The sequence below is a fragment of the Camarhynchus parvulus genome, unplaced genomic scaffold, assembly GCF_901933205.1.
Source record: "Camarhynchus parvulus unplaced genomic scaffold, STF_HiC, whole genome shotgun sequence".
NCBI lineage: Eukaryota > Metazoa > Chordata > Aves > Passeriformes > Thraupidae > Camarhynchus > Camarhynchus parvulus.
Genome location: NW_022148677.1, coordinates 103,733 through 113,690, shown reverse-complemented (window position 1 = coordinate 113,690; position 9,958 = coordinate 103,733). Strand labels below are relative to the sequence as shown.

At 64.5% G+C, this 9,958-nt stretch overlaps 2 protein-coding genes across 2 annotated transcripts; one reads left to right on the top strand and one right to left on the bottom strand.

Annotated features, from left to right (window-relative positions):
- The first annotated feature begins 675 nt into the window (after positions 1 to 675).
- Positions 676 to 6,777, top strand: KEAP1 (kelch like ECH associated protein 1). The gene is given in 10 exon segments (XM_030970769.1): positions 676 to 923; positions 926 to 972; positions 974 to 1,276; positions 1,803 to 2,201; positions 2,254 to 2,293; positions 2,371 to 2,485; positions 2,487 to 2,906; positions 3,762 to 3,967; positions 5,213 to 5,389; positions 6,587 to 6,777. Coding segments are annotated over 10 exon segments (2,103 nt in total). The 5' UTR covers positions 676 to 718.
- A 247-nt stretch (positions 6,778 to 7,024) lies between these two features.
- SPC24 (SPC24 component of NDC80 kinetochore complex) lies at positions 7,025 to 8,302 on the bottom strand (the record flags this gene model as incomplete). The annotated part of the gene is made up of 4 exons (XM_030970767.1): positions 7,025 to 7,217; positions 7,302 to 7,378; positions 7,457 to 7,552; positions 8,184 to 8,302. Coding segments are annotated over 4 exons (444 nt in total), but the record flags the coding sequence as incomplete, so codon positions are not given.
- Positions 8,303 to 9,958: the final 1,656 nt, after the last annotated feature.

Genomic DNA, 9,958 nt, shown 5'->3' with positions numbered 1-9,958 from the left:
CCCGGGGTCCCCAAAATGTCCCTGTGGTGTGAGGGGGGGGCTGCGTCCCCTTCCCCGCGCTCCGTGCCTCAGTTTCCCCTCTCGAACCCCCCAAATCCCACTCCAGGGAGTCCCTGTCCCCCCTCCCCACCCTCCGTGCCTCAGTTTCCCCACTCCAACCCCGTTTTTCTCTCCCCACAGCCTCTCCATCACCCCATAACCCACTCCAGGGAGTCCCTGTCCCCCTCCCCACCCTCCGTGCCTCAGTTTCCCTGCTCTAACCCTGTTATTTTTCCCCCCAAATCCCACTCCAGGGAGGTCCTGTCCCGCTCCGTGCCTCAGTTTCCCCGCTCTAACCCTGTTATTTCCTTCCCAAATCTCACTCTAGGAGGTCCTGCTGCCCCTCCGTGCCTCAGTTTCCCCCACTCCAACCCCGTTTTTCTCCCCCCACAGCCTCTCCATCACCCCATAACCCACTCCAGGGAGTCCCTGTCCCCCTCCCCACCCTCCGTGCCTCAGTTTCCCCGCTCTAACCCTGTTTTTTTCCCCCAAATCCCACCCAGGGAGGTCCCCTCCGTGCCCAGTTTCCTACCCTCACCCTGTTATTTCCTTCCCAAATCTCACTCTAGGGAGTCCTGCTGCCCCTCCGTGCCTCAGTTTCCCCCGCTCTAACCCCGTTTTTCTCCCCCCACAGCCCCTCCACCCGTCACTCCGGCCGCCTCCCACCGCCTGTCCCGCCATGTCCCGCCCGTCCCCGCCGCCCCCGGAGCTCGCGGCCGAGGTGACGCCGTCGCCGTGCTCGTCGCTGTCGCGCTTCACGCTCTCCGAGCACCCCGCGGCCGCGCTGGCGGCCATGAACGAGCTGCGCCTGCAGGGCCAGCTGTGCGATGTCACCCTGCGCGTCCGCCACCGCCGCGACCTGCCGCCCACCGAGCTGCGGGCGCACGCGTGGTGCTGGCGGCCGCCAGCCCGGTCTTCCGGGCCATGTTCACGGGCGGGGCTGCGCGAGCGGGGCCTGGCCGAGGTGCCCATCGAGGGCGTGCAGCCCGGAGCCATGGCCGGCCTCGTGGAGTTCGCCTACACGGCGGCCGTGGCCGTGGGCGAGCGCTGCGTGCTGCCGCTGCTGCACGGCGCCCTCATGTACCAGGTGCAGCCCGTGGTGCGCGCCTGCTGCGCCTTCCTGGGCGCGCAGCTGCACCCCAGCAACGCCATCGGCATCGCCGCGCTGGCCGAGCGCCTGGGCTGCCTGGAGCTGCTGCAGAGGGCGCGGGAGTACATCTACATGAACTTCGCTGAGGTGTGGGGGTTTGGGGGTTGGGGGGTTTTGAGGGGTTTTGGGGGGCTTTGGGGTGGTTTAGGGGTCCTATCAGCAATGGGGGTACAGCACAGAGGGACCCTGGGCTGCCTGGAGCTGCTGCAGAGGGCGCAGGAGTACATCTACATGAACTTCGCTGAGGTGTGGGGGGGGTTTTGGGGGGTTTGGGGGGATTAGGGGTTCCATCAGCAATGGGGAGACACCATGGACTGAGCACCTGGGCTGCCCGGTGCTGCTGCAGCGCACACGGGAGTACATCTACATGAACTTCGCTGAGGTGTGGAAAGGGTTTGGGGGGTTTTGGGGGGTTTGGAGGGGTTTTGGGGTCCTATCAGGGATGGGGGACATGGTGAACAGACCCCAGTGAGCGCCTGGGCTGCCTGGAGCTGCTGCAGCGGGCGCAGGAGTACATCTACATGAACTTCGCTGAGGTGGGTATGGGGGCTTTGGGGGGTTTCAGGGTCCTGTCAGCAATGGGGGGATCATCCCCTCATCTTTTCCCCTTCAGGTCTCCAAGCAGGAGGAGTTCCTGTCGCTGTCCCACTGCCAGGGTGCCAGTTTTGGGGTCGGTTTTGAGCCGATTTTTGTTAATTTTGCCATTTTTCTCCCCCTTTTCCCCCAGGTCTCCAAGCAGGAGGAGTTCCTGTCGCTGTCCCACTGCCAGGGTGCCAGTTTTGGGGTCGGTTTTGAGCCGATTTTTGTTCATTTTGCCATTTTTCTCCCCGTTTTTGTGCAGGTCTCCAAGCAGGAGGAGTTCCTGTCGCTGTCCCACTGCCAGGGTGCCAGTTTTGGGGTCGGTTTTGAGCCGATTTTTGTTCATTTTGATATTTTTCTCCCCGTTTTTGTGCAGGTCTCCAAGCAGGAGGAGTTCCTGTCGCTGTCCCACTGCCAGGGTGCCAGTTTTGGGGTCGGTTTTGAGCCGATTTTGCCAATTGCCATTTTCTCCCGTTTTTGTGCAGGTCTCCAAGCAGGAGGAGTTCCGCGCTGTTCCAGGCGCTGGCGCGGCTGCTGAGCGCAGCAGGACGAGCGCGCGCGCGTCCGGGGTGTTCCAAGCGTAGCGTGGCGTGCTGCAGCAGGACCGGGGCGGCGCGGCGCGTCCACGCGCTGCTGCGCGCCTGCAGCGCTCACGCCGCGCTTCCTGCGCGCCCAGCTCCGCCGCGACCTCGGCCGCGACGCGCTGCGCTACCTGGCGCGTGTTCCGCGACCTGTCCCTGCACAAACCCACGCCGGGCCACCCGCCCTGCAGGACGCCCAAGGTGCGGCAGCTCATCTACGCCGCCGGCGGGTACCTGAGGAGGTCGCTGAGCACGCTGGAGGCGTTCGACCCCGGGCGGGGCTCGTGGCTGAGGCTGGCCGACATGGAGACGCCGCGCTCGGGGCTGGGGGGCTGCGTGGTCGGGGGACTCTTCTACGCCGTGGGGGGAAGGAACAATTCGGCCGAGGGCAACACGGACTCGGCGGCCGTGGAGTGCTACAACCCCGTGAGCGGGCGCTGGGCGCCCTGCGCCGCCATGAGCGTGCCCAGGAACCGCATCGGGCTCGGCGTCATCGACGGGCTCATCTACGCCGTGGGGGGGTCGCACGGGTGCACGCACCACTGCTCCGTGGAGAGGTGAGAAATGGGGCTGGGGGGGGTAAAAATGGGGCTGGGGGAAATGGGGCTGGGGGGTCCCATGGGTGCACGCACCACTGCTCCGTGGAGAGGTGAGAAATGGGGGGAGAAATGGGGCTGGGGGGTAAAAATGGGGCTGGGGAAATGGAGCTGGGGAAATGGGGCTGGGGGGTCCCATGGGTGCACGCACCACTGCTCCGTGGAGAGGTGAGAAATGGGGCTGGGGGGGGTAAAAATGGGGCTGGGGGAAATGGGGCTGGGGGGTCCCATGGGTGCACGCACCACTGCTCCGTGGAGAGGTGAAATGGGAAATGGGGTGGGGCGGAAAATGGGGCTGGGGAAATGGGGGGGGTGAAAATGGGGCTGGGGGAAATGGGGGATGGGGAAATGGGGATGGGGGAAATGGGGATGGGGGGGCCATGGGTGCACGCACCACTGCTCCGTGGAGAGGTGAGAAATGGGGGGAAATGGGGATGGGGGCGTGAAAATGGGGCTGGGGGGGTAAAAATGGGGCTGGGGGGGTAAAAATGGGGCTGGGGGGGTAAAAATGGGGCTGGGGGGAAAGTGGGGCTGGGGGGGGGGGTAAATGGTTTTGGGAGGAGCCACATGAGGGTATCCAATAGGGAGCTGAACCCTTTTGGGGGGGGTCCCAGGGGGTCTCACAGTGGGGTTTGTGGGGTCCCTGGGGTCTCTGCCCTTTCTAGGGGAGGGGTCTCGGTGCTGAGGGGTCTCACTGCGGGGTCTGTGGGATCTGGGGGGTCTGTGGGGCTGCTCTGTGCCCCTCTGGGGGTCTCCCAATGGGGTCCGTGTCCCCCCGGGGGGGTGCCGGGCCCTGAGCCCGCCGCGCCCCCCCAGGTACGAGCCCGAGCGGGACGAGTGGGCGCAGGTGGCGCCCATGGGCACGCGGCGCATCGGGGTCGGCGTGGCCGTGCTGCACCGCCTGCTCTACGCCGTGGGCGGCTTCGACGGCAGCGCCCGCCTGAGCTCGGCCGACCGCTACCACCCCGAGAGGGATCGCTGGGAGCCCATCCCGCCCATGGCCACCGTCCGCAGCGGCGCAGGTGCGGCCGGGCAGGGGTCTGGGGGGGATTTGGGGGTTTGGGGGGTTTATGGGGGCTGATCCCACCCCGAGAGGGATCGCTGGGAGCCCATCCCGCCCATGGCCACCGTCCGCAGCGGCGCAGGTGCGGCCGGGCAGGGGTCCCGGAGGGGTCTGGGGGGTCCTGGAGGGGTCCCAGTGGGGTGTTGGGGGTCCTGGAGGGTCTCAGAGGGGTCTGGGGAGATTTGGGCGCATTTGGGGAAGATTTGGGAGGTCCTGGAGGGGTCTCGGAGGGGTCTGGGGGGATTTGGGAGGGGTCCAGGTGGGGCTGGGGGGTCCTGGATGGGTCTCAGAGGGGTTTGGGGGTCCTGGAGGCGTCCCAGTGGAGTTTGGGGGGTCCCAGAGGGGTCTCAGAGGGGTTTGGGGGGTCCTGGAGGGGTCCCAGTGGGGTGTTGGGGATCCTGGAGGGGTCTCAGAGGGGTCTGGGGGCATTTGAGAGGAGTCCCAGTGGAGTTTGGGGAGTCCTGGAGGGGTCCCAGAGGGGTTTGGGGGATCCTGGAGGGGTCTCAGGCCATTTGGGAGGGGTCCAGGTGGGGCTGGGGGGTCCTGGATGGGTCTCAGAGGGGTTTGGGGGTCCTGGATGGGTCTCAGAGGGGTCTGGGGGGTCCTGGATGGGTCTCAGAGGGGTTTGGAGGGTCCTGGAGGGGTCTGGGGCCATTTGGGAGGGGTCCAGGTGGGGCTGGGGGTGTCAGGAGGGTCCCAGAGGGGTCTCGGAGGGGTTTGGGGGGGATCTGGAGGAGTTTGGTCCTGGGCGGGGTCTCTGGGGTCGCTCACTCCGATTTTGGGGGTCCCGCAGGTGTGTGTGCCCTCGGGAGCTGCCTGTAGGCCATGGGGTGGGGGAGTTTGGGTTGGTTTTGGGTCAGTTTTGGGTCAGTTTTGGGTCATTTTTTGTTAGTTTTTCTCTATGAGTTTCTGGGGGGGGTCTCTGGTTTCTGGGGGGTCTCTGGGGGTTTCCAGGGGTGCCGAACCCGATTTTGGGGGTCCCCAGGTGTGTGTGCCCTCGGGAGCTGCCTGTAGGCCATGGGGGGGAGTTTGGGTTGGTTTTGGGTCAGTTTTGGGTCATTTTTGGGGTTTTGTGTCATTTTTCGTTAGTTTTTCTCTATGAGTTTCTGGGAGCTCTCTATGAGTTTCTGGGGGGGGTCTCTGGTTTCTGGGGGGTCTCTGGGGGTTTCCGGGGTCGCTCACCCCGATTTTGGGGCTCCCCCAGGTGTGTGTGCCCTCGGGAACTGCCTGTACGCCATGGGGGGGTACGATGGCACGCAGCAGCTGAGCAGCACCGAGCGCTTCCAGGCCGACACCGAGACCTGGAGCTTCGTGGCACCCATGGGGCAGCGCCGGAGCGCGCTGGGGGTGACGGCCTTCAGGGGCAGGATCTACGTCCTGGGTATTGGGGGGCACTGGGGTTGGGGGTCCTGGGGGGGTGAGGGGTCCTGGGGGGCATTGGGGGCTTTGGGGGGGCAAGTGAGGAGTTTTGGGGTCTGTTTTACCCTGGGGGTGACGGCATTCAGGGGCAGGATCTACGTCCTGGGTATTGGGGGGCACTGGGGGGGAATTGGGGGGTTTTGGGGGGCAATTGAGGGGTTTTTGGGGTCTGTTTTACCCTGGGGGTGACGGCATTCAGGGGCAGGATCTACGTCCTGGGTATTGGGGGGTACTGGGCAGGGGGCTTTGGGGGTCCTGGGGAGCATTGGGGGGCACTGGGGGGGCTTTGGGGGTCCTGGGGGGCATTGGGGGGTCCTGGGGGGTGGGGGGCATTGGGGGGCTTTCGGGGGGGCAATTGAGGGGTTTTTGGGGGTTTTGGGGTCTGTTTTACCCTGGGGGTGACGGCCTTCAGGGGCAGGATCTACGTCCTGGGTATTGGGGGGTCCTGGGGGGGAACTGAGGGGTCCTGGGGGGGATGTTCTGGGGTCCTGGGGGGGTTTGGGGGGTTTTGGGGGGCAATTGGGGTTTTTGGGGTTATTTTACCCTGGGGGTGGCGGCATTTTGGGGCAGGATCTACGTCCTGGGTTTGGGGGCACTGGGGGGGAATTGGGGGGTTTTTGGGGGGCTTTGGGGGGCATTTGGGGGGGGGGGTTTTGGGGGTTTTTGGGGTCTGTTTTACCCTGGGGGTGGCGGCATTTTGGGGCAGGTCTCCTGGGGTATTGGGTCCTGGGGGGGAATTGAGGGGTTTTTGGGGGATGTTCTGGGGCGATGTTTGGGGGAGTTTTGGGGTGGTTTTTGGGGTATTTTGGGAGGGTTTTTGGGGGATGTTCTGGGTGGGTTTCTGGGGAATTTCTGGGGTGGTTTTTGTGGGATTTCTGGGGCAGTTTTGGGGCGGTTTTTGGGGCAGTTTTCGAGGGAGTTTTGGGGCAGTTTTTGGGGTATTTTGGGAGTGTTTCTGTGGGATTTCTGGGGCAGTTTTTGGGGCAGTTTTGGGGCCGTTTTTGGGGGAGTTTTGGGGTATTTTGGGAGTGTTTCTGTGGGATTTCTGGGGCGGTTTTGGGGGCTTTTGGGGCAGTTTCCGAGGGAGTTTTGGGGCAGTTTTTGGGGTATTTTGGGTGTGTTTTGAGGGGCTCCCGGCTCACCCCTCACGCCCGGGCAGGGGGCTACGACGGCCACTCCTTCCTGGACTCCATGGAGTGCTACGACCCCGCGGGGGACGCCTGGACGGCGCTGGCGCCGCCGATGCCGTCGGGGCGCAGCGGGCTGGCCGCGGCCGTCACCGTGGAGCCCTGCCCCCCCCCGGAGCCCCCCCCCGGGGACGAGGAGCCCCCCCCGGGCGGGCCCTGCTGACCCCGGTGCCGCCGGGGGGGGGTTGGGTGGGGGGGGGGGGGTGCAGCCCCCGCACCCAAAATTCCGGAATTTTCCCCCAAAAATCCCCCCCACCAAAATCCATCCCCCCCGCCGGCGGCAGGGGGGGGGGGCACTGAGACCCCCTCCCCAAATAAAGGTCAAGGGGCTTTTCCCTCGCTCTCCTCAAGGCCACGTTTGGGGGTTTTGCTGATTCCCGACCACAAGAATAATAAAGAGATTTGTGGTTTAATGGGGAGGGGTCTCACGCCCTGGGTAACAGTGAGGGGGTCACGGTGCCAGCGGCTCCCTGGGCAGCACCGGGGGTCTCCGGGGTCGCCACTCGGTGGGCACCAGCCCCCAGAGGAAGTCGCTGACGAACGTCCCCGAGTGCTGAGCCCCGTCCAGGTCCAGGGGCACGGCGATGTCAGGGCCGTAGTGAACTGGGGAGGGGGCAAAACCCGGCGGGGTCAGGGGCTGGGGGGGTCCCTGGGGGGGTTTTTGGGGGGGGTTTTGGGGTCACTCACCCCCTCGGATGCGCCCGGGCTCGGCGCTGCAGTCCCAGTCGATCCGGCTGATCTCGTAGTACAGCTGGGCCACGTACCTGGGGAGGGGATTGGGGGGCTCAGGGGGGGTTTGGGGGGTGCTTGGGTGGGTCTGGGGGGGCTCTGTGCTCACTCACACGTCGGGAGGAAGGCTGTGCTCATCCTCCTCCTCCTGGTTCTGCTCCAGCTGCTGCAGCTGCGCCTGCAGCTCCTGCAGGGCCCGGCGCAGCGCCGTGGGGGGGTCAAGGCAAACAAAAAAAACCCCCAAAATCCCCCCAAAAAACCCCAAAATCCCCCCCCCAAAAAACCCCAAAATCTCCCCAAAAACCCCAAAATCCCCCCCAAAAACCCCAAAATCCCCCCAAAAACCCCCAAAATCCCCCAAACCCTGCCCCAAAATCCCCCAAAACACCCCAAATGCCCCCAAAACCCCCAAAATCCCCCCAAAACCCCACCCCCAAGGGTTCCCCAAAAACCCCAAATCCCCAAAAACCCCCAAAAAATCTCCCCAAAACCCCACCCCCAACCCCTCAAAATTTTCGGGAACCAAACTTTGCCCCTGGCACTACTCAGGCTGCCCTGGGCTTGGCACAGCGCTGTAGGGGAGTCAAGGCAAACACACACCCAAAAAACCCCAAAATCCCCAAAAACCCCAACCCCCCCCCCCAAAACACCCCAAAATCCACGGGACCCCCAAACCCAGACCCCCAGGATTTTGGGTTTTGTCCCTGGTACTGCTCAGCCTGCCCTGGGCTTGGCGCAGCGCCGTGGGGGAATCAAGGCAAACACACACCAAAAAACCCCAAAAACCCCAAAATTCACCCAGAAAAACCCCCAAATCCCCCCCCCAGCCCCTGAGGATATTGGGTTGTGTCCCTGGCGCTGCTCAGGCTGCCCTGGGCCCGGCCCAGCTCCGTGTCCAGCTCCTGCCCGCGGCCCCGGAGCCGCTGCCCGGCAGGGGCGCCCGGGGCCGGGCAGGAGCCCCCCCCTCGGCCTCGGCCAGACCTGGGGGAAACGGGGGAATTGGGGTTTTTCTGGGTGAATTTTGGGGGTTTTTTGGGGTTTTTTTGCCCCAGGGGGCACCCAGGGGGCAGGACAGGGGGCTGGGGGGGCACTGGGGGCGTTTTGGGGTCACCCACACTGGGCGGATCCTGGGTGAGCCCTGCGTGTCGGTGGGGGCTGCTTTGGGGTGTTTGTTTTGGGGTGTTTGTTTTGGGTTTTGGGATGTTTTGGGGTGGTTTTTTTGGGGTGTTTGTTTTGGGTTGCTTTTGGGGTGTTTTGGGGTGTCAGTGGTGGCTATTTTGGGGCTGCTTTGGGGTGGTTTTTTTGGGTTGTTTTGGGATGTTTTGGGCTGTTTGTTATGGGGTGTTTGATTTGGGTTTTGGGATGTTTTGGGCTGTTTGTTTTGGGCTTCGGGTCTGTTTTGGGGTGGTTTTTTGGGTTGTTTTGGGTTGCTTTGGGGTGTTGGTTTTGGGCTGTTTTGGGGTGTCTGGGGTGGCTATTTTGGGGCTGTTTTGGGGTGTTTGTTTTGGGGTGTTTTGGGATGTTTTGGGGGTGTTTGTTTTGGGTTGTTTTGGGGTGTTTTGGGTTGTTTTGGGGTGTTTGTTTTGGGTTGTTTTGGGGTGTCAGTGGTGGCTATTTTGGGGCTGTTCTGGGGTGTTTGTTTTGGGATGTTTTGGGTTGTTTTGGGGTGTTTGTTTTGGGCTGTTTGTTTTGGTATTGGACCTGTGCCAGCTTTGGGGGGCCTGTGGGCGCTGTTTTTGGTTGTGAGGGGTTGTGGGTGTTTGCGTTTGGGGGGCCGGCGCAGCCCCCGCCGCAGCATCTCCTCGGCGCAGCCCGAGCTCAGCTCCCGCAGCAGCTCCTGGCTCAGCGCCTCCACCTCCTCCACCGGCGGGAAACGCGCGGGCTCCTGCGGCGGCGGCGGCGGGAACGGCAACGGGAACGGGAGAAACGGGGGGAAATGGGGACGGGGAAGCGACAGGAACGGGCATGGGGAGATAACGGGGATGGAGAAATGCCAGGGAACGGGGACAAAACGGGAGAAACGGGGAGAGAACGGGGATGTTGAGGGAAAAGCGGCACCGAGGCCTGAGGGGGCCCGGACCCCCCCCGACCCCTCAGTGCCCGCACCGGAACCGCGTTACCTCCCTCCATCCCCGGGGCCAGCTCGCCTCCCTCCCCGCCCGTTTTTCCCTGTTTATTCCCCATTTTCCCCGTTTTTTCCCCATTTTTTCCCCGTTTTTTTACCATTTTTTCCGCTCTCTCCCGGCGCTCCCTCCCGCGCGCTGTTTGAACCGGGCGCCGCCGCCCCGCGCATGCGCGGCCCCGCCCCTCTCCCAGCATTGGTTCCGCCCACTCCCCCCCCGCTCTCCCCGCGATGGTTCCGCCCGCCCCGTGTGTCACCGCGTCCGCGTCCCGCCCGCCCCGCGGCCGCGGCGCTTTGGTTCCGGGCGGCGCGGAGCCTCTCCGGTGATGGCGGCGGCGGCGGGCGGGGCGAGCCGCGGGCTCTGGGGGCGCCTGGGGGACACGCGGCTCGGTGAGGGGGGCACCGGAGGCTCTCAGGGTGACGGGAATTCGGTGGGGGGCCGGACCCTTGCGGGGGCGGTGCTGCGGGGGGGTTCCGGTGAGGGGGCGGGGGC